General features: G+C 36.4%; 1 protein-coding gene across 14 annotated transcripts in view; it reads right to left on the reverse strand.

Annotated features, from left to right (window-relative positions):
• UBR5 (ubiquitin protein ligase E3 component n-recognin 5) overlaps nucleotides 1–24,328 on the reverse strand; it is an 86,188-nt gene that overhangs the window by 21,160 nt on the left and 40,700 nt on the right. For 8 of the 14 annotated variants that reach the window (XM_027657032.1, XM_027657022.1, XM_027657034.1 and 5 more), the window contains 22 exons: nucleotides 23,227–23,344; nucleotides 22,236–22,420; nucleotides 21,338–21,447; nucleotides 19,651–19,763; nucleotides 13,916–14,059; nucleotides 13,707–13,818; nucleotides 13,348–13,502; nucleotides 12,347–12,544; nucleotides 11,039–11,249; nucleotides 10,389–10,433; nucleotides 6,912–7,038; nucleotides 5,372–5,523; nucleotides 4,898–4,993; nucleotides 4,344–4,467; nucleotides 3,919–4,016; nucleotides 2,956–3,104; nucleotides 2,444–2,535; nucleotides 1,363–1,509; nucleotides 1,149–1,267; nucleotides 927–1,053; nucleotides 698–827; nucleotides 325–485 (listed from right to left, as the gene is read on the reverse strand). In XM_027657032.1, the coding sequence (XP_027512833.1) occupies nucleotides 325–485; nucleotides 698–827; nucleotides 927–1,053; nucleotides 1,149–1,267; nucleotides 1,363–1,509; nucleotides 2,444–2,535; nucleotides 2,956–3,104; nucleotides 3,919–4,016; nucleotides 4,344–4,467; nucleotides 4,898–4,993; nucleotides 5,372–5,523; nucleotides 6,912–7,038; nucleotides 10,389–10,433; nucleotides 11,039–11,249; nucleotides 12,347–12,544; nucleotides 13,348–13,502; nucleotides 13,707–13,818; nucleotides 13,916–14,059; nucleotides 19,651–19,763; nucleotides 21,338–21,447; nucleotides 22,236–22,420; nucleotides 23,227–23,344 (2,913 nt within the window). The remainder of the gene's footprint in view (nucleotides 1–324; nucleotides 486–697; nucleotides 828–926; nucleotides 1,054–1,148; nucleotides 1,268–1,362; nucleotides 1,510–2,443; nucleotides 2,536–2,955; nucleotides 3,105–3,918; nucleotides 4,017–4,343; nucleotides 4,468–4,897; nucleotides 4,994–5,371; nucleotides 5,524–6,911; nucleotides 7,039–10,388; nucleotides 10,434–11,038; nucleotides 11,250–12,346; nucleotides 12,545–13,347; nucleotides 13,503–13,706; nucleotides 13,819–13,915; nucleotides 14,060–19,650; nucleotides 19,764–21,337; nucleotides 21,448–22,235; nucleotides 22,421–23,226; nucleotides 23,345–24,328) is intronic. The other 6 variants (XM_027657028.1, XM_027657030.1, XM_027657031.1 and 3 more) reach the window with 4 other exon arrangements.

The raw sequence follows: 24,328 nt of genomic DNA on the forward strand, positions 1-24,328 counted from the left end.
TGACAAACAACAATAGATTCCAATTTTAGCATGTCAAAAAAAACCCTACTTCCAAAAATCCTAACACTGTAAACAGAAAGGTTCAGTATGAACATGTAAGTTTAACAAGCATTGCATTAAAAAGCTATATGACATATCATCAGCTATTGTGCCATCCTGAGGTTTGCATCTTTCCACGTCTGTCTACAGACCACAAATTAATTCAGATGTTTCTGCCTATTGTTGAATTTTATCAACTCATTTAACAAGAGAATAAATATTTAAATAAAGAAAAAAAGGCAAAACCCCACCACCACAATCAATACACACATCTCCACCCCTTACTTTTTCTTTTTGGAGGAAGCCATTTCCACACTAAGAATGACAAACACTCTTGCCACAGAACGCAGAAATCTCATTGTAACAGCAATAGCTTCTTCTCTGCGTCCTGGTGTATACTTGTTTTGTAATTCCTTTACCAGAGTACCCAGCAAAGTATCTAAGAGCTGAAGAAACAGGACATTACAACCCAGTTTAGACGCATGAAACAAGACAGATTAAGATTCAAAGGGAGATCACAGTCATTGCAGTATGAATTCACAAAACCAAGACTAACTTGAAGTTAGTTTCAAATTAGTCCCCAAGCATATGATCCAAGATACAATATAGTATCATATTATTCAGAAAATCTATGTAAAACATAATTAAGAGTGCTTACCAAAATGTCTGCTGTACACTTGACAATAAGGCAGTGTGTAAAACAGTCCAAGCGAATAGTTCCACTTTGCTGATTAAGGTAAACTTGCTCTTCAGGCAGAAGATGACCTATCCTACTGCTTGCACTAAGACTTGGAAAAAAGAAAAAGAAAGGAAATAAATTTATGTAAGTCAGCAGGTCTCAAATATCAGATTAAACTTTACAATGACAACTATGTGTAAATACACACGGGTCTTTATTTTCCTGGGAGCCAAACATGATCATGGACTTCAGTGCATTCCAGTCCTGCAAAACACGTTCCAAAGCAAGCTGGGCAAAACGAGGAGGTTCTAAATCATGATCAGGCATATCAGAATCTAAAATAAACCAAAACAAACAAAAAAAAACACAATATAAGAAAGAGGTACTGAAATATAGAATTTCCCATTTATTTCACTGAAATGGCTCTTACCTTCAGGATTTGCAGTTTTACGATTACGATCTTCCCTAATTCTAGGTGGTCTGTACTGGCAATGTTCTACAGTTTGCCTGGCAACTGTCTGTACTAAAAACAACAGCAGATGTTCTCCCCTGCAATGACAAAATTATTAATAGCAGTATGATATACCACATATTTAAAAAGAATACATATTTTTCTGCCCTAGCCATTGCAGATATGAACCTACCTGCTATTTGGCATGGTGACAAGATTTGTGGTGGTAAGCAGGCGGTAAAGGAGATCAAGGCGAGCAGACTTCTGTCCAGCAATTAGTGTTTTACACTTGCACTTCTCCCAGCAATCGCAGTAGGCTGTTGGAGATGTTCGTTTGAGCCTACAAGAAATGGAAAAGGTGAGGTGCAACTCTGTTCAGGAATACACCAATCCTCTCTGAACAAGCTGAGGGGGGTTAAGTGTACACCTTAAGATGCCTGCTGGAGTTTGTTTCTTACAGGAGCAAGATGACAAAACCTAGCTTAAAGGAGAAACAGAGTCTATATGTGGCAGCACTTGAAATTTGCTATTCATGTTTCTTACACTCATTTAAGAGGGCAGTTTCACTACAGAGCTTTTCATAGTTCCTTAGTAAAACTCATCCAAGACAATTTATTTTTCTCTAAAATAGCCTCCACCCAAGAAAGTTAAGTTGGAAATACTCATGACATGCAGTAAAATCTCAGTAACTGTTACAGTGCTGAGAATATCTTTATAATTGTATCTTATTGTAGCTTATTATACCGAGGATATTAATGCTGTAAGATTCACAGCCTGTAACAGCAGCACAAAACATCTGCAGCTTCAAAGTTTTAGCCAGGTTGATGTGACACTTTTTGATTGCTTGCTCATTTTTCCCTTTATTACAGTTATCTTTAGAGATTAATATGCTACACTTCTTTAAGAAAATTCACAAGAATGATCAGTCATCAGGATTCACTGGCTCCAGAAAACTCCTGGAAGCACCCAAAATGAAAACAGTATTATTTAGATACAATATTCTTAGAACATTAGGCACTTTGTGGGTGTCAGAATTACTCATTTATTCTCAATTCTAAAAAGTGAAAAGCAGAAGACTACTTCAGGTTACTCTTTTAATTCTGACTCATAAAATAAATCTTACAGAGTAGAATGAAAAGAAGGCATTTGAAGTATTAATCTTCTTTGTCTAAGACTGGAACATTTTGGACAAGGAAAGAACTTATTAACTATCAGTAAACAAAGGAAACAACAAAATATTGCTTTAATTGTAAGAAACAGAACACAATACTTACTTGCAGTCATGCCCTTTGTGACAGACCCTTGCACATTCTGTGCAACAACAAAGTGATTCCAATAGGCCACATGTTCGGCATTCAAATATATCCTAAAAAAAAAGTTAACAAAAATATTGTGCATAGTTTTCTTCCTACTTGCAATCTCACAGTATTTCAGGATACAATAACATTGCACTTATTCAAACTGATGCCTTCACTTAGAAGGAGGTCAGTTCTAGAGAGTGAACCTTTGTTGTGAGTTAAGTGTTCAGTGTTTTCAAAGAGCTGTGTCCACCCAACTTCTTGCCAAAGTTAAGCAGAGGGGGAAAAGCCACACCCATTAATAGCCATGTTCTGAGGAACTTAATCAGCTTTGAGAGTACAAAGGAATTCAGGGAGGCAGATGTAAAAGTCACAGTAATTTAAACAATGCAATTAATAATTTAAGAGCCGGACTGGTAGACTAGCACAATACATAATCAAAACATATTCCTATTTACTTTAAAAGAAAAAAAACCACCCAAACTTACTTGGTTAATATGTTCTGCACCAGTCCAGGTAAAACTGCATGTATCATTACAACACAACACATACAAAGGAGAATCATCTGGATTTGTACCAGAAGGACAAACCATTCCCATGAACACATCATCTTCTTTTTCACTGGAAGCTGCTTCAGCTAAAACGATCAATGTAACACCAGTGTTAAAAACAACACTCCAAAAATAACCAAAACCTACCAACAGAATCCATACCCAGCAGATGTTTGCCATTACAAAATCTCATACAGAATTAGAAGTTTAAATAAAACCTGTTACAGCTTTTTGAGAAAACTTTCTGTTTGTCACATTATTTCTTACAGAGGCTGCTGAAAACCCCTAACTGAAAAACACAACCATCAACTCTTCCCTAGTTTTAAATTCACTGATACGTTAATCAATTCTATCAATTCAGTGAACCACCATTTCAAAGGATTATGGACAATATTCTTAAAAGGAATGTCCTTGTACCACACACAGTCCTATAGAACTGTGGTGTTACAATGTCAAATCCACTTAAGTTTCTCCCTAAGTTCAATTTCACATATTTCTCTCAAACAATTAAATATCAACACTGAAAAATAGACACAAAACATTTGTTTGTGTGTAAGTTTTTTCAGGAACAGGATCTAGCTTGGCATATTACTTTATCATATCAGGTTTTTTCAATTCAAAGAAATAAACTCCAGGTGATACCCTGGTGCTACCAAAAAACAGTACCTTAATCCACTGGTTTGAAAAGAAATGAAATGCTGAAAAGACTATAAAGAACACAAAAGCAATAATACTCATAGAAATCTATTGTAATATACACACTAAAGAGGAAGATACTCCATAACAGCAAAATGTCCAAAACATGAAGCAATATACAGTTTCAATAATGATTCTGCATACATGTTAGACTTCAGAAAACTTTAGGAAACCACATGCTAATAATTACTGAAACTGTTGTACCTTTGGCAATTTTCTGTGCAGTTTCTAGAATTGTAATTGCAGCAGGATATGCCCGGCCACTAACTGCTGACATAAACGGTGTCATGCCTCTTGCATCCCTAGGGAAAAAAAACAACAGACAAGTTAAAACACTGAATTTTTTTGTTATAACAGGCAATGTAGGACACCAATATAGGAAAACTTTGCACTGCTAATCTTGTGCAAAAAGAAAAGCCACAGAGTGAATGAGCACTCTTATTTGTTTTACTTCTGTGAAACAGATCTACTTTTAAAGGATGGCAGGACACAAATACAGTTGATATTTCAACTCCCGTCATTTTAACTAACAGGTTTTTAAATAAGCTTTTTAAAAAGGATTCTACATAATATATTTCAGATGATATAACATTACAAAGGAGAGCAAGAATTCATATGAAAATCCTTACTTAGCTGACAGCAATTCTCGTAAATAAGGCTGCAGAACAACACTATCACACAGCAATTTCAGTATGAAATGAGCATTTGCCTTCCGATCCTTTGATTCTACTACAGATGGTTCAGTAGAAGGACCTGTAATGAGAAAAAAAAATTGAAGAGAAACAGTTTTTCCTCAAAAAATTAGTACCTGTTAAAAGTAAATAATTCAATGATTCACTGGGGTGATTAATTAGTAGCTTGACTATTCAGTGCTTTCAGCAATACTTCACTGAAGTATTGTAAATTTCAGTTCCAAATTACATTCTGAAATACACAGAGCAATCCCAATTTCATACTGATTACCACAGTTTTACGTATTTTTCATTCCCCAGGTAAAAATAAATTTTTACATAAAACATAACATGGTGCTTCATTTACTTTCTGCACACTTGTGAAATTCTGCTTCAATCCAATCTTCATCTGATAAGAGCCATTTTCATATGCAGAAAGTCTGTGCAAGCAAAGACAGCTTTTGAGATAATTTTCCTTCTAAAGCATAATTAAATAAGCAGTATGTCCTCACCTGGTATTGTGGAGGTGCTAGGTCCTTGGCCGGTGCCAGTCGCTGCTGTGGTAAGAGATCCCACAGCGGGGGCCAGGATAAAATCAATGTCACCATCTTTCAGTAAACAGAACAGCAGGATGTATATCAATACATAAAAACATCCCTAACAACATGCTCTTGCTGCAGTGTCTAACACACTGCAGGTTTTCTGTATTTAACTGGTACTCTTTCCTACAAACCGCCATATTCCTAGATCAGCAACGTAACTCAGCATTACAAAGAGCACTTGCCAGAAGTTTGACACCAGTGTTAGAAAGACACAAACTGGATTTGAAAACAGCTGTTAAGTCTTCAGTAAACTCTTAAAGTTACCTCAATGGCATTAGACAGACTTCAGAGTGAAACTAAAAGAAGTTGTTCACCTTAATAGCCATCAGTTCCTTGATCAACTCTCTCCTTCTACAGTACAATGTGATACATGAGCAGACTTACCTGGATCCATTGCAGGAGGATCTGGAACCCAGCTGGGAGGAGCAATTGGTGGAGAAACCGGGTCCTGGTGATCACTGGATGAAGCACCAGCTTCATGTCTGCCCAATCCAGCAGCTCTCAAGGATCTTCTCATCATTTCCCTTAATCTCAAACTGAATACAAAGCCAAGGAAAAATACTCTCATTTTCATTTATAATTAGAACATTTTAAAACAGAATTTCATACTGGGAAAGGAAACCATTTCAGCATAAAGCAGAACTACCCTAGAGGTATTTTTCATTGCCATATTCATCTTGTTGCAACAGAATATAATGGCCTTGGAAGAACAGTCAGCCAGCAATGCATCAAGACAGATTTGAGCCCAGAATGCATCCCTAGTCACCACAGCACTGCCTCTTGTAGGTAGCAGCTGGTGGGCATTATCACCACTATTTAACATTCCTTTCAACCCAAGCTCACTGCCAGGGGTGTTAAGCTTGTGCAAGGATTTGCTCTTGTTGCTACTGCTTTTTAAAATCTAACTACAAGAGGTTAATGAAAGAATAAAAAAATAGGTCTTGAAAAAACTTATTTTCAGAGGAGTTATTTATTTAACACGAAAGTACTACTTCACTGAGGACAGTCAGTAAACAATTTCAAGAAATTCTCTATCATCTTACTAGAGGAAAAGGTGTAGGAATAGGTGGTGGTGTTGAGTTTTTTTAATAAGCACTTCCTCTTAAGATTTATGTCTCCTAAGCACATCAGAAGGAAGCTTCAACCCTTACCCTTATCCTCCATATCAAAAAGATCATGGTGATGAGGACTGTATCTTAGGAAGGATTAAGGCATCACTTCATGTCAGTTGCTCTGAATAGAGAGCTAAGTAAAAGAATTGTACTATGCTCTCAGCCAGAGTGCTCTGAACTGACTAGAACTCAGTACAGATACCGTCAAATTCCCTTCAAGTGAGCACCACTCAGTTCCATCACAAAAAGAGGAAGAACATAAATGTCATCAGAAATTACAATTCTGTCAGGGTCAAAAACATCCTTTAGAGCACCCTCAACACAAAGGACTCTCACTATGACAATGATTGCTTAGGATAAAAAGAATCAACTTAAGTTCTTCCCCACTGGTGTTGGTCTCAGTATTTATCTGCATAAGTGACCACTTCTCTCAGAAATTCTCTTCAAACAAGCCTGGGCACCTGTACAATACTTCCATGATACTTAATATTCCTTGGTAAAGAACATTAGAGCTTATCCTCAAATTCCCTCTCCCCATAAAAAGGAGTATTTTCACTTCACAACTGAGGAGACAAAGCACCAATCTCAGAAAATAGAATGAATTAAGAAATATCCCACCATTATTTCTCACACCAGAAAAAGCTTAAATAAAACCCACTAGAGTTGTAGTTTGGTGCTTGAAGAAGTGAAATCCAACTTTAGGTTAGTAATAGAGCCCATTCTTAAACTAAAAGGAAAGAATTAATAACAGATTGGTAATTAATACAGAAATTAGCATACAGAAAACAAGAAGAAAGCATTACTGCATTTACCTTCTGCTGCTTGATGATCCTGCCCTATTTCCTGGACCATTACTTGACACAACAGAGATTGCATTTGCAATAGCTTCCACAGCTGAGAGCCTTTCAGCAAATGTATTCCTTTCAGAGCGCTCTGCTTCTGAAAAATCAAGAAAAGTGTCAGTGCTAAAATTTCACTTGGGAAAATTATAAGAAAGGAGTATAAAATATGAAATGTCACTAGTCAGAAAATGTTCCCTCTATTTTATTTTTTTTTTTTTTACATTTAGAGGGACAGAACTTAACAATTATTCTGACTGGGTTTGGTTTATGGCCATTAAGGAAGTAAATTCGAGACACCCAAGCTCCAGTAGAAGCTTTCAGTTTTCAGTATCATCAAGAGACAAGGACCTAACATGTAGCTGGTTCTAGATACTTGTTGAGTCGAGGTTTCAAAAACAATGACGACAACAACAACAACAAAAAAAACCCCAAAACCAAACCAAACAAAAAAATCAACCAACCAAACAAACAAAAAACCCAGACCACCACAAGAAAACAACCATACAAACCACACTTCACAATGAGCATCCATGAACAACAATGCAAAGTTGTAGGTTTGTATGATACACACTGTACATACAAACATGCTTCGGAAAACCCCCCTGATGGTTATGAGTATAATAAGGCAGCACAAACAGTTTGCATGAGAAAGAATGAGCATTTCTTCTACCATCTACAACCCTAAGCACAGTAACACCTAAAGGTTTTATTCATAACAAGGACTCAATTGTGTCAAGTGCAATACAAAAAAAAAAAGCAAAAGCTTCATTGTACAGTTACAATACAGCTTGAAGCAACCACCTGAATCAAAGACCTAATGTAGATTTATTTATCTGCAAGATAAATACACAGATAAAGCAGTAAAGTCAGATGTACAAGGTTTGCACAGAGTAACAGTCATTGCTTCTTTAGGAACTACTGACAATTAAAGATCGCATAACCACTACAGAGCAAATTGAAATGAATCACTAGCACCATGGATCCAGAAACAACTGAAGGAGAAGTCACTTTCAGCACAACACAGACCAGGAGAGGGATAATTTTCCTTTCAGTGGAGTGAACAACAATTTTTGGTACAAACTAGAAGGAAAAGTTGTATTTCTGAACACAGAAAAATATTTCCTTAAAGTGACTCTGATAATTCTTTCAGGACACGTCTCAAAGATGCTAGAGCTAGTGCTCACCTTCCACTTAAAGACTTTTCGAACTGGCAGTCATCTTATACACTTATTTTCACACTGACAGCACTAGGATCTAGATAATTCCTTTTTTTTTTTTTAAAACAGGAAAGTGCCATTAATACCTGTCATTCGAAGAATGAAAGAGACAAACCAATGGTGTTTGTCAGCTTTTACTGTATGTTTATTCTTTAGATCTTTCTACTTATCACTACCTGAAGGAGCAAAGATCTTAGATTTTGCTTGTTCACAAGCATGTGCAGGTTTCTTAGACAAAAATCACTTACTACTCACAGCAGACAACCAAGCACTTACGGAATACTATTCATGTGCCCCTGGCTCTACACAAGTTGACCTGTAGCTGACAATGAATTGCCACTGTATTTGTGCTGTACTCCTTTCTCAGATCCACTAGTTCTCCTAACTCATGACCCATCACTTAGTACTTCTGGACCCCTCACACAGCAAATCACAGCTCCTGACAGTGATCTCTCCAGCAGTACAACCATTCTCCGCAACACGTTTCACTTGTTCTGGTGAAAGTAAACTGTAACTGAATTTTCACTGTTCCACTTACACAGTTCATTTTTGGAGACCCATCAACTGTAAATGCTTTGGCCCTAATGGTAATTTGCTGTTTTGTTGGCTAATGAAATCTGTCCCAATTCCCTATACAAACCCCCTCAGTTTTCATGTGTTCAGTGATGTTGGCTGAAATTCACATCATAACTCTTTAGTGATTTCACATGCTTTGGACACTTCTTTTGGACACATTTCTTCCAAGATCCTTTCTATTGGCAAGACTGAGGAGATACGAAAACATAGAAACAGAGCAGCCTTCCCCCAGCTTTGTACATCTGGGGCCACTTTTCCTGCAATTCATTTACCCAACATTGCAGGAGCTATGGCAAAACTAGGCACAGGATCTGAGAGAAAAGGTGAAAAAAAGCTTATCCCTGCCCTCAATATTTCCTGTCACTTAGGGAGGAATCTATATAAAGAAGAGCGAAGAATCTCAGGCAGGTACTAGCTGGGAAGGGGTACTATGTTCTGAAATTGTTAAGAAACATCATATCTGTAGTCTGGAATTGAAGCCTTTACTCACAAATCAAACTTCTCTTACAGTTTAAGAGATGGCCATATACCTCCCAGACAGTAACATTAGTCACCACTGCCCTCCACATGATGCAACAAAAATAAGCTTGCCCTAACACCCATCACTAACAGTTACAGTGGAAGCTAAATGTGACCTGAATCTAAAAATATTAATCCCCTTCAAGAACAAGTTTTATGAGGGGAAAGAGAGAGGCAGAGGAGTGTTACAAGTCTATCAGGTTCATGTTTTTCATTTTTCATAAAGTTAAATTACATCCAAATGAAGTTACTGGAAAAAAACTGTCAAGGTTGCAAAGACAAGCACTCAAATTAGGAAAAGTCAGATTAAGTTTGCCTATGCATCCTCATTTCAGATTCGTTGTGTGCTTACAGTAAACCAATCTTCAGTTACACAGTTGGGGTTTGTTTATTTTAGGTTGTTTTTTTGTTTTGAATTTTTTTGTCACTCCACCCACCCTGCCCCAGGCAACAAGACCCCTGCCTCAATCAGTGCACAGGATGGACGACACACTAAAGATGAAGGGTTGTACAATGAGCAAGCTGTTTAAGCCTTATTTGCTGCAACATTTGGAAGGGGTGAGTAGGGCAGCAACAGCTTGACAAGGAGAGGGAGAAACATTGTCTTCAGTTTAATGCCACTGAACATCACTCTGGAGAACTGGAACCTATTTCTGCCACATCTAACAGCACACAGAACTTTGTGAAACAAGTTTATACAGATGATTGTGATACATTTTACTAATTTATGGACACCTAAAAGGTGCCTCACTCACAGAAATAATTAATATTCACGAATCAACTAAAACTACTATTATACAGCTCTAGAATAAAGTGTTTTGAAATTATACCTTTTCAAAAAAATGAGATCAGGCCCTAGGCTTCTCAAACAAAACCCTCAAAATTAGTTAATACTTTGAATATAGAAAAAATTCAAGCAAGAAATGAGAAAGCTGCAGCATTACCCCCATTCTATAAATAGGGATATGAGGAACAATTAAGGTCTATAAATGACTAAAATTCAATGACAGCACCATACAAAAATCCCACAAGGAAGTTCATTCATTATTCAGTGCAGGGTTTGTATGGTGTGCAATAGTAAGGAATGGGGCCACACACTGAATGATGAGGATAAAAAGAAATATTGAATAGCTACCCATTCGGTGAGCACCGTCCATCTTGTGCACTGAATGAGGTAGTCCTGTGGAAAAAATAGTATGACGGTGTAATTAAAGACCATTTCACAATGCATACCCATGTATAGCACATGGGTAAACTTAATTCTGGCATTTCCTAATTTTTGAGTGCTTGAGTTAGCAACCTTGCTCTGTTAACATGCTTTTTACATATCAGTATTTAATAGATTTTTTAAATGGTGTCAGTAACTGGCATTAATAGGTCATTCTTTCACATTTCTTGCTACATGTCAGTGGCAAGTAGCATTTCTTATTGGAGGCATTAACATACATTATAGTACTTGAAAAATATTAAATACTGTTTCTCATAAAAGTTTATTAGTGATATAATGGGGATACTAGTGATAGAACAGTAGAAAAATACTTTCTTCATCTGAAATTAACATGTGAATGTCAAAAGTTTGTCTTTTATAATCAATCAACTTTTGAATTCTTATAAAACCTTATGAGAGTGATAAAAATGTCTCGGCACCTCTGAAAGGCTGGGACACATTTTAGGTGCTAAATTATAATATACCCAAATATGAAGAGAGTAACCTTTATTTCAGATTTCTTGAAAATGTATAAAAAGTTTATCTTCAATATATTTTCATGATATTGTTGAGCTCACCCTCTTCCTCTTTTGTTTCTTTGTTGCTGGTTGGAAAGCATACAGATACACAAGCATGCAGAATATTACGGTTTCCGTCACATCTATGGCCGAGGAACGTCTGCAGCATTTGTGGATTCTGATCCAAAACAACTGCTTGTTCAAGATTCATCAGGTATTGTCTGCAAGCTTCATAGTCACATCGAAGAATGTGCTGCATTAATGTTTGTTTCTGTACTCAAAAGAACAAAATATTTTAGAAATGAAAGTACAAACAGCAGGCATATAACCAACCTTCCTACATACTTCTAGTTTTCCATTTTTGAAGTTAATAGAAAGGTCTTTATCTAGGATAATGGCTGGAAGCCAGTGCAGGAATCGTTGGAAATATGCATGATCTCAACTACAGCACTGTTAAAAACAACTGCGTGCATTCAGGTACAGACAAGCGAAAGGAACAGAGAGGCTTAAGCAGCAGAAGCTGTGAGGCTCACAAAAGCATTCCTTTGGCTTCACAGCTGGATTCCTAAGGTAGCTTACTTCTGTTTCATGGCTACAAGTAACATGGGGAAAGTGGTAACATGAAAAAAACCTAAGGGGGCTACATGAACTAGCTCTTACATATTTCTTTTTAAACAAGTGATATATGCACTGAGGAGTGAATGATTAGAAGCTGTTGAAGGTCTGGGAGGTTCACCCCATAAATAACGAGCTTTTCCACAATTATGGAGTAGTACTACACTGTGCAATCCATCTCAGTCTAACAGGTACACAGTACCTCGGGGTGGCAGCAGAGCACACGGTAGATCTAACCACAGTGCCCCAAATCACTGAGGAGGTTTTACAAGTATGACATATAGAGGCTCTACAGGCGATTCAAGTGAAAAAACCTTCGCTTGACTCTCATAGTTTCCTAGTGTATGGTCCAAATATATGATTAAAAAAAAAAAAAAGGCAACTTAAAATGTATTGCATTCTCAAGAAAACATGTTGCTGGATCCCTCAGAAAAACTGTGCACCCATGAGACAAATAAGACTGTACAGTTTCGGTAGACATTTTAAAATGGTAATCATTTTAAAATCAATGCCTTAAAGAAACTTACTGATTAAAAGTCTGATACAGAAATCATGCACCCCAAAATGGATCTTTCACTTTACTTGGTAAACGTGTTTGTGTTTTCACGTTTCTAAGAGAATCTTCTGCTGAAAGTAGCTTGTTCGAAATAGTGACAATACAAATCAATATCTAAACACAAAACTGCTTTAAGCATAACTTTATAACATCAAAGGGAAAAAAGCCCGTAATTGGGTAGTAAAGAAAATATTTACCTCGACAGCCATAATGATAATAGCAGCTTTCTTTTTGATGGTCGAGTTAGCAGGAAGATTTGTTAAGGAATGAACACCCATTCCAAGACTACTAATAGGTGGAAGATCAAGCCAGTCAGGGTCTCGTATCCCACCCATACAATCTTTTGCCATTGGATAGATTGTACCATTTCCATCTCTAAGAATAATAGGTGATTCCTACATTTGGGAAAAAAAGGTTTTATCAATAAGTCTCCATAGTTTATAAATATTATCCTTCCTAAAAGGTCCAGTTCTTCTTGACTGCCAACAATGACAAGAGTTTACCCAAGATTCTCATTTATGTCATTGTCTCCTATCATTACAAGTGGTGCAGTGTAAGATACAAGATTCCCCTTTGCAAATACCCAAAATGTGCTTAATATAGTAAATACTATTAAAAGTATCTTTCTCTTCATATACATACATTATGAAATGTTACCAGTGAAATGTATAGAATCTATACTTTCAGCTTACTTAAATGCTCCAAATAAATTTGAATACATTGAAATTCAAATTCAGTTATTTTGACAAAAATGTTTCTTTCAATTATTCTAAACAAAGTATATTGTGTTTGTGCAAGAGTTGCACAAAACCTTAATATGTATTTTTAATGTCAAATACAGGGTTTTTTTCTGTTAATACTTCCATTTATTATCAAGAGTGGATCTTTATCTGATCCAGTTCCAAAACATAGCTAGATAACAAGCTTACACTAACCCAGGAACCATTCTGTCAAGTTTTTTCCCCCTTTTTTTACATTCAAGGTAGAATTTGAGTGAGATGTGCTTAGGTGAATTGATTGCTATTCCCCTTGTGCCTTCAGAATATTAATGGCAGCATCAAGTCTTTCATAACCTGTCTGAAAAACTATTTCTCTGCCAGACTTCAGAAAAGCCTTACAGAAGGCTGTCCCATCTCATTCAAAGATGATGGAAGTGAATTGCACTGAGGTTAAATGACTGAGACAGAAAACCACAAACCTGTCCAGCTGTAAAAATAGCAACACTTCTCTCATTCTGACCCAGGAATGCAATGCTGCTGGTAGGGAAATTATTTTCCTGTTCAGCCTTTCCTGTGGCGAGGTCAAATATGCAGTATCGAACCCAGTTCCCAGTTTTCAGCACAGCATGCACTCCTTCAAAAATATACGAAGAAAAAAGTTAGTGTCTTACTGATGGCATCCAGTAAAAGAACTGCTAACTAAAGTACTTTCAAGGAATTACTAATATCAATGGAAACAACTGTGCATGTTCTTTTGACAGTAGGTGTTTTCCACTAGGACAAGAGACAGACAATAAATAATAAACAGAGCTGGACTTATGGGTTAAGTCCTACTTACCTTTTGAATCTACATTTACTGCTAGGATCTCTGTTTTTTCAGGAATACACAGCTTTTTAGGTGTCCTTTGGAAACAGTCAGGAACTTTTGGAGTTCCACCAGTTTTTACAACCTGAAAACACACGTAAAATTTTACACGGCAATTAAGCACACGCAGTGCTGACATTTCAAAATACTGATTGCTTCCTCAGTGTTTTACAAACACATACCTGCAGTTCATCTATTCTGAGCAGCCTACAGTCTTGGAGAAGAGAAGAAGGATCAGGATCTGAATTAGAACTGCTCTGACAGTTTGCGTTACTGGAGGTGCCCGGAAATTTCACAGCAACGTATGCACCATCCACTTTTAGCACCTACAGGCAGAACACATTGCAGTTCTATCAAAAGCTTTGAACAGAATCTGATTTGCTTCAAAATAAATCAGACCTTTAACAGGAAAAGAAAACCATTTACCATTTACGTTATATTGTTAAATTCTACAGCTCTTGGTCAGTAGCCTTGTCATTTTGCTAAAATTACTGAAATATTAAAAACTTGGATTTCTTATTGACTTCATAAGCACCCTGAATCAGATTAAAGGTCTCTCCATTTCAACATCCTATGTCCAACAGGAACCAACATGAACTGACTAGAAAAGCTACTACTGATACTCCCAGCTTCCACCTTCTGAAAACAGCAGGACCACTTCATGTTTAATAGCCTGGATAGATCCTTCTCTTACTAATTTGTCCAATCACATTTGGAAATAAACACCATCCTTGTGGTAATGAAGTCCAAACATTAGTTTACCAAAAAAAAAAAAAAAAATCTACACTGAGCATCTTAGCTCTTATACTACAAGACAAAGGAAATACCTTGGTTTTGGTTGGATTCTCGTTGGTCCCCTGAGACTTTTTAAAGCCTCTGTCACAGAGTCTTAGCGCTCCTTCCTCAAGAGGAATGTGTATAGTGGAAAAAAGAACTGTTGGTTTATGGTCTATTACCTGTTCTGTACACTCAATGATAAAGTTCTCTGCTCAGTCCTTAGGACTGAAGGATACAGACAAGTCTATCCAGACATTCTTCATGCATCTGTGTCTTTCTCTGGCCCCCAAGGAAATGGAAGTTATTCAACCCCACATTCACAGTCATTTCTAAGACCGTAAGCCTCTCCAAAGAGTTGCTACCATGTATATCTAATCAGAACTGTCAAAACAGGCTTCCTTGATATAGAAACTTCTTATGCTATCAACAAACAGCAAGGCCCTTTGAGTTTCCAGGTGAGACCGTAATTTTCAAAAAAGGAAAACAAAGCTAAGAAAGCAGGGAATGAGGGAAGGATTTACAGTGTTTTAATTCTGAATAGAAATAAGAACTCTGTGTGCCCTCTGTCTTGATCAAAACTAGATATAAGCAACCATCAATCTTGATTAGGCCCTAATTTCAGTAGTGTCTACAAAGAAAGTGCTTACCAAGCAATATTAAAGACCTAGATGTAATCAACTTGATCTAAAAAGGCCCCAACAATAGAAAACATCTCTCAAATTTTCAATATACTGTAATAAAAATTCAGGCATTTTCATGTTTTCGCCCAATTTCTTTATCTAAGTGCACCCTCTCAAGTGCACTAGAGAAAATGATATATTGACAAACATTAAAGCATTAGCAGATTTTTTGTTACAAAAATTACTGTGGATAGGCACAGCTCTTGCTCCTCACATGCTGAAACTTCTCTCTAGAAGCACAATTACTAGTTCTAGTAGCACAGCATCACTAATGGTTGTAAGAATACTACTCAAAAATCTCAAAATTCAGACCAGTCAACACATTCACAAGCATTAACTGTCATCTGGACCATAAAAAGACAGATTTCTATTGAGACTGGAACACTAAACAAAAGCTGTGATTTAGTCAGAAAATTTATTCAATTAAAATTTGGATGTTTTTAAGATAATCAGACTAATTTACAAGCCTGAAATTGCATGCCAATGGTGCAACCACAGCTTTTAGACAACATGTAGAATCTTTTTTTTTTTAGCGACTAAATGTTCCTACAACAGCTTTGTAAATTTGGGCTGTTTTCTGAAAGAAACACACCTTAGGAAAAGGCACAATTCTCAAATATTTAACATATCCCACCTCCATAACTGAAAGTTTTTTCCAACATGCTTTCTGGCTGCTCTTAGTGTTATTAACTACATCACTTCTCACTTACATCACTTTAGATGTATTCAATGAAATGCTGGCAGCTTTTAAAGTGCTGGAACTCTGTGGTGACTCTTTCATTCTTTCTCATTCAAGAAGAAAATCATGTATCTTTAAAAACTGATTTGGCTGAGAAGATATTCACAGCATTTGAAGATTCTTGAAAGGGTAACTAAAATCAGTTCTTTAGTTGAAGTTACTACTACTACTACTAGGCTACCACTGTTGGTTGTTACACAGAAAGAAAATAAAACTATCCATTGATGTAGCGAGCAAGGAGCTTGAGTGAAGCACCTGACAGCAATTGTACACAGAAAGCTCCAAAGCAGAAATGTGGTATAATGAGCTGGCACCAAACAAGGTAAATATGCAACAAACATTCCTCTTTAATTGAAATTATATAAGTCTGAGATAATTGAAAAACTCATTAACAAAAATAAAATGCAAAAGCTTAAAGGATTTAGATGTTTTAGCTTCCAGAACTAAGGTACTTACACTGTTGATACTGCTGATGCAGAAGTTTCACCAATTAGACAAGCATTTTACAGAACTACATATAAAATCTTTGCCTTATTAGGCCTAAATTAAAAGAACGGAATCAAATGAATGAAAAAAGCAAGCAAAAACATGGAAGTTTAAAGATTTTTTTTCTAAAAGCAGAATACCTTTTGAGTGCATTTTCAACTACAGGATAATAAGATCCAATGTTTCTTTTTAATGGAAGAAGAAAAATGATCTGACAAACTGAAAGATGAACATAGTTGTTATCTCCTTTGTCCTTACCATCAACCCACTGCCACACTCCTTGACACCACAATGCCACAGGTAATCATAGAATCTTTCCCTCTCCAGAACCACCACATTCCCTCTCAAGACACAGCAGCAGAAGACCAGGGAAAATACACTTTTTATTTCTTATCCAATCTCCTTGTTGGAATGGAAGAAATTCTAACATCACAGAAAAGGCTTCTACCTCTACTCACAAAGTACTTTCAAAGCACTTTCAAAGAAATACTGACACAATTTGTGAAATATTCAACTTTGAAGGATTAAAACAAGACTCCTAATAGGGACTGGGTAACTCTTCTGGGACAATAACCAGTCTGACCTCTTTCAATTTATCATTCTCATTGCAAGGCTTCAATCTCAGACAGAAATTAAAAAAAAAAAAAAACAAACCATCAAGTGACTGACTGAAATAATGCAATAGAAAGGATAGGTTAAAGAACAAACTACTCAATCCAAATTAATGTTTCAAAAAATACCTAGGAGCTGATAAGCTTTCTGGGCATAGGAACTGCAAAACTGGTAAAACACAGGAGTCTCACCTGCTTCAGGATAACTTTGATGACCAGAAGCAGTTTGGGGAGACCTTGGTCACTGCCAATGGAAAGCCTCAGACCAAAATGAACCACAGCTGCCAAAGAAAAAAGCAGCTCCAACTCAGGTTCCCTACCCCTCTGTTCTAACAGGGGTTCCAAACACCATTTAAGCCATTTCAGAAAAGAGATCCAGAAGCTAATGTGGTTAAGCAGAATATCCCAAAGTGCATGGGACTGACAAAAAAAGCTTCTATTCCTCTGATACCAGTGAGCTGTAAAAAAGACTTATTTCAGTCCATATCTTTTCTAAATGACACTGAAAGACTCCATCAGACCTCCCACTAACACAGACAAGAGACAAGTGCCAGGCTTTTTCATTCCATCAGTCTTCCATTAGGTGGACAATCTTGTAATGACTACCTTCTCCATCTAATGACAGACTTGGAGGAATAAAGGCTTAGTTTTGTTCCAAGCCATAAATTGAAACAAGATTGGAAGGTAATAAATTCCAAGGAGCAAGATGAATAAACACAAGAGTACATCTAGCAGACATGCTTTCTTAATTTCTTTCAAGACTACCCCAATGTAAGAACTTTTGTACTCTCTGGTCATTTGCTGCTTTGGCATCATATGTAATACACACTTACAAAGTGTGTGTAAAATGCTGGTTGTTTAAGATCTACTGGTACCAATGATCACAAGCACTCAGGGGAGAGCTGTTACATAATCAATAAGTGCCCAGAGAGAAAAAGGCACATTAGAAGTTGACACCATCTACGTGCCCACCGTTGTACAAACAGAACACAGCAGGGGGCTTGGAAGGATTTAAATCAATCAGTTTTTAGAGACATCATGAAGTTGCTGTGTGTATCTGAAAGCACAGGGATGTAAATTTTGTAAAAACAAAACTATTTCAGGAACACAGGCTGAGCATCAGTAAATTTGAAACTTTTTCCTATCTCTAAATTCCACCTCCTGAAGACTAAGTGAAAATTCTTTTATACCCTTGTCATAAACTCTATTTCTTTCTTTAACCTGGACACCACCAGGCAAAATTTGTTATGATTTTATCTGCTGGATTTGATCTAAACACTAAAGTGTTACAAAACTGTAAAAGGAAAAACATGAAAGACACTATACATCACTGGAAAAGGACAGCATGCTTTATGAACTAAAAAAAGCATCTTTGCCAATAGATTCAGCAATAGTAACAGAAAGATCACTTACTCGTTTTAGCAATTTAACGAAAATATTAACATAAAAATTCACAGTCATCTATATTTATGATAGTAGTTCTTGATGTAAAGCACAGACACCTTTGCAACTGTACACAGAAATAGGAGAACAGTCTCTGCCCTGAAAATCCTGGGGTCTAAAACAGGAAGGACAGATAAGGACAAGAGGAAGTTTCCCAAAGGTGGTATCAGAGGAAACAATGGTTTCAGTGAGTTCAACTAGCTCTCAAAACTTCTTTTTTTTTTGAAGTTTCAATGGATTAAGTTGTTCCATGCTCCCTTATGCAGAAATGACCTAAACATGATAATGAAAATTCATTGCAGGCCTCCTCCTTTCCAAGATACTGCTCAAGGCAAATCTTTCTTATACTGCCACACAAGTAAACCTATTAGGGATGCAAGTAAAAATAACTCTTACTAAACCCAACTGCCTTCTGTTGGACAGTTATTTCTCTTCTGGTAACTTTTTTTTTTCATTTTCTGTTAATCAAATAGAAAGCAACCCACCAATCATTTCCTCTTGTGGAAAACCTTTATTGGTTTTCTTGTTGCTCTTATTTTTGAAAAGCATACCAGAGAACTGTCTAGAGGTCCTAATCCCCCCTAACATGGCACAACAATGCAAAAGGAGAAATTAAGTATTTTCCTCTATAGAACTCTGAGTCACAGTAAAGGTTTATTAGAGAGAAAATGAAAAAAATTACAAGGACTAAACAGATTTTCTACAGTAATAAGTTGAATAACTTTATAGTCATATTAAGGAAGCATGTAATTTCTAATCAAAATATTTCTGTTCTTTGGTCACCAGAACATGAGATTCACCCAAACATTCCACCACGTGTGAGTAAAAGTCAGTCACAACAGGTGAAACTCTTTGCAGTCTCACTGGACATATGGGAGCTATTGCTCAATACATCAGAAATAATATTTCGGATAAAACCACATCTGCTTTTCTTAATGTTGTGGTTCAACTTAAAGTACCAGAATGTTATTGTTTAAGATTCAGCATGTTTTGTTCACAACACATTCACTCTACTATTATCATTGCTTTATGGATAAATTAAAATGCAACAAAAGTCATACTCAAGAGAAATACTCTTAAGCATTCCCAAAAGTATGATTCTTTTAACAGTTAGCTTATCTAAAAGAAAAAACTTTTTTTCTCCTCCCCAAATACAGTGGGACAGTGCATTTTAGACAAACCTTGCCAACGGGAACGTTCTTAACATCTTCCACAAACACAACTTCCCTCAGAGACCACTGTTCTTCATTCACTTTCTCCTCTTCTTTTGGGGCAGGAGTGGATCGTCGTCGCTCTGAGAAAAAAAAGTTATTACCAAAAAGAAAGACTTGAAACATTTAATCAAAGTATCAAAATGCAAAGTTCAGTAAAATATCAAACTTTACCCCACAAAATATTATCAAATCTAGAAATCAACAAGAGATTAAGAGTCAAGAGATACCTAACAGTGTATCATGTAATTTTCATGTTTTTCTATGTACTTAGAATTAATAAAGTCTATATGATAAACAAAGCAATTGTTAAGGACATTTAAGCAAAGTAATTAGAGTAAAATATTTTTTTTAATTTTTAAATTTTAAGTAATGCAATAATAAGAATACAATAAAATTAAAATACAAGAAACAAGCCCTGTTTTCAAAGTAAAACGTCTGACACTGTAAGACCCTTCATTCAGCCCTGCTGCAGTGCTTCATATCAATCTTACAAAAAGTCTGCTTGTCTACCACATATGGATTATTTTGTAAACTTCTAGAAGAATAGCAAATGAAGCAGAAAATAGCCATTTGGGCAAATAGCAATTGCAATACAGTTAGATTCACTGCAAAGACATTATCTGAACTGTAACTGTAGTATACTCAGAATCAAATTTAAATACATAACATGGCTAAATTAACACTGACAAGAACCTTTAATCTTCTGCACTGAGTATAGTGTAACTAATACTATAAACACATTTGAAATAAGAAGCAGAGAACTTCCAAGCTAACTGCACAGTTAACTTCAAACACTAGTTCAAAATCCCAAGCAAAGTTGTAGCCAGTGAAAAATTACAGTCAAATGAACTGCAAAAAAGATCAGCAGTAAAAGACTAATAGTAAAATTAATTAGTACTGAAGATCTGAACATACAAGATTCTCAGCCACTGCACGAGGCCATTTAAGTCTTGAAGTGAACATGTCTTAAAACTGCAGTATGTGAACAATTAGAAGGAAAAGAGGTAGAGAGAAGATTTCTTCAAATGATGGCACTGTAATTAACACTTTAAAAATTTATGTGTTTAAATGGAGAGAAAAAAATACTTAAGGAGTCCAGTTACATGAATTCTGATGTAGCCTTTTAGGTTTTTAAACACAACTTGTACTACGAAACTTCTCTGCTTTTGTATGTTAGTAAAGAATGCCTAATTTTAGACATTTTTTGTAAGAGATGACAAACAACTGCTTTATGCATTGAAATTCAACTGCAAGGCAAGCTGTGCAACAACAGCTTAATCTTAAAAGGAGTTTTCCAAAACAAGTTCAAATTCTGGGCTGTAAAGAAACTCATTATCACATTGCAATTAAACATGAACAGCTTTATCTTAAGACTTCCTCTCACCTGCTGAAAAATACTTTTGACTCTGAGAACCATTATGCTTGCACAGATACACCTGATATCAAGTAGTCACTGCTTATACTAATATACTCAGATTTAACACTGACAATTCACTGATCATCCAAAATCTATTACAAAAGCCTTACTCTATATTGTAGACTGAAAGACTGAAGGATTCTGAAATTAGCACAGAATCTTTGTAGAACTGCCTTTTACGGAAACTTCTCATCTACACAAATATTTCATGTTACTCTGAGCATACACATCACTTACTATATGGCATTGATGCACTGCTTGCTATTGAAGATGCATCACTACAAGTGGAAGCTGGGGATGGTGGAGGACCCATCTCAGTTTTGACTGGTTCCTGTTTGCTTTCAGGTCTAGAATAAAAGGCAGTACTTAGAATAAAGAAAGAAAAAACTGAAAACTTTTTCTTGACAACAGACAAAGTGTCAGTGTGTCCCAGCCACACTCCTTTAATAATACCTTAATGAAACAACTCCACACTTGCAAACAATCATCCCAACTGACAAGGCTATAAATCTTGATGTTGGGAACAGTGCAATGCTGCTTAATCAGAGATTAGCTTTTTAATATTAACCGAGCATAGATAAATTATTACATAAAATAAACATGATAAGCTTCATTTGAAGACAGGAAGAATTATTAGCTTTATACAGCAACCTGAAACTCCAGAACTGCCAAATGTTTACAAGCTTTACTTGAAATTGTTTAAATGTGTTTTAAGAAACATTTAAATAGCAATTGTCAACCTTTTTTTTTTTTTTTCCCCCAAACTATGGAGGGGCTGAAACAGATTTGCTAATCACATGAAGGGCTGGAAAACAGTTGGTTCCAGTTTCAGCTACTAAAATATTAAGTCTTGAAAACTTTATGAAATACTGTAGCCAAGTCTCCACTTGATATTCCTTCTGCATTTCACGTGTCCATAGTGGTTTCACACAACTGAGACACCTTCCCTGCAGTGAGCATTTCTGCACATTTAGCACAGTTTACAAGGAATGTAGTCTCTTATAAAGAAGACAAAAATTTCAAAATTATAAAAACCCGACCTTCCTTCTTTTCAACTTTTAATCACTCACCAATTCATGAGAACATTAAATAAATGTTCTCTCTGTGTGTGCATGTGTGTGTTCTCCACACTTACTTTGCCTCAGTAGTTTTGCTGGCTTTCTCCATGTTTTTCAAGCTCTCAGGGGACCGAAGCTGAAATCGACAGCTGTCATTCATGTTCCAAACAGATTCCATTAACACACCCACTTTAGGAATTCCAGCACTGATTGAAAAAGCAACTGCTCCAGCATGATAGAGAGGGTTATTTCTTAAACACACCTACAGACAGAAGCATTTATCTATGAGAACAATGGATTATACTGAGGGAAATCGTATGTGCATGCATTTTTTCTTGTTGGAATATGTAGTAGTCAAAACAGAATTAAGTGAAGAGGAAGGTCAGCAAGATGTACAGAAAAAGAGGCTGTCATGCAAGTCACAGCTGAAAGCAGTGAAACTGTTTAATATATATTGAGTTGTTCAACCACAAAAGGAACAATTAATCCAGCAACAGAGACTCATCCCAATGTCCATTAGAATGGATTTGGAATCAAAAGAAATGTGCTCCCTGGGAAGGAGCTGCTTTGTCTTGTATTAGATCTAGTACTAATCAGAGTTCTACACCTCTATATCAGCTATTAGACTTTCTGGTAAAGGTTTCAAACTAAGGTCTATCCTACTGCATAAATAAATCCAACCAAGACATTAATACTGCAGGCACTTAAATGCCAAATCATTTACAACGTTATGTGTTCTATCAAGAATTGTATTTCTACAGTTACTTTCACTCAAAATGCAGAACCAGTAGGTAAGTTAAAACACAAGTACTTTGAATGAGTACAGCTTGTTCTTCCATGTGTGCAGCAATAATCAGACTTGTAAAACAATAAAAACACTAACAAGACACATTCATTCACAGCCATATAATTAAAACATACTATTTTAATTCCATATTACTGATACCATTTTTTTGCATAAGAAGAATAGAACCTAATTCATTTTGTTGCCGTGGGTTTTTTTTAAGAGCAGGTTGTAAGTTCATCATACAGCAGATTAAAAATGCCACTGCTGAGAGCTGCACTTGCCTGGGTTCCAACAGTTATGTTTGGCATAGAGGAGATACCAGCACTGGACTTCGGCTTTTTATTTTTCGCTCTGGCCTTTTCTAGCATTTTCTTCCTTTGGCTGAAAGGAACTACACCCCTGTGGAAAAATGCATATTATTTAAAGAAAGGCTATGAAAGAAAAGCTTTGTTCAGAACTTCAAACAGTTTATTCCTTCTGCTTAATGTAATCACGATAAAACATGCAAGTGTCTGTGCCACCTTCTCCAAAATCTCAAAGCACTGCAGAAATGTCAGCTTTTTCTATATTGACCCCCACCTTCCAAATTCATCTCAACTGGCCAATTTATTAGAAGGAGAAGAGGCAGAGCACACCAGTTATTTCAAATGGTTTTCCTTCCCATCTGAAGTGCTGCAAGACCTCTGCCCCAAAGTGGTAAGCTCCAGTCACCGCCTCCAAGTCGTGGGTTGTCTCTCCGAACTTCAGGATATCTTTCCCACAACTAGTGATAATTCCCAGAATTTGCAGTCACTGGGGAACAAGATAAGCTTTTTTGTTTCTAAATTCTAAAAACCTCACTTTCTCTCTGGGAATGTGGCTGAAGGAGTCTAAGACTCTTACAACAGACTTCTGCTGCAAGAGGGGGGAAAAAGGGACACTTCTTTTGTAATTGGATCCACTCAGTTTAACTGAAAGTAATGCCTACATACACAGTGAAGTATGCTTATTATTTTGATACTTCATGTTTTAGTAAGTAGGTTATAGAGTCAGATGCTTTGATTTGAAAAGCTCCTTCAGTTTAAGTGAAACATGAAAAGCGTTAGTCCCGTGCAACACTGGAAATTGAAATCCTGCCTAGTGTACTACAGACCACTGTAACTAAGGGTATCAATAGGAACAGGAGCTTCTGTCTACATTTTCTGTAACATAAAATCACCACAGCCCATATCTAACCCCTTCCAGAAAGGACATGTTAGTTAACAAATTGCTTCCAAAGACTACATATAAATACTAATAAGTCTTTTTATATATTGCACTGATTATTCTAAAAGCAGTAAAGATGGCAGGTTGTAATAACCAGGTATCTCCAACGTTACGGCTTAGGAGGTTCTATATTAAGAG

This window comes from Corapipo altera, unplaced genomic scaffold, assembly GCF_003945725.1.
Source record: "Corapipo altera isolate COAL_440 unplaced genomic scaffold, ASM394572v1 52b, whole genome shotgun sequence".
NCBI classification, from domain to species: domain Eukaryota; kingdom Metazoa; phylum Chordata; class Aves; order Passeriformes; family Pipridae; genus Corapipo; species Corapipo altera.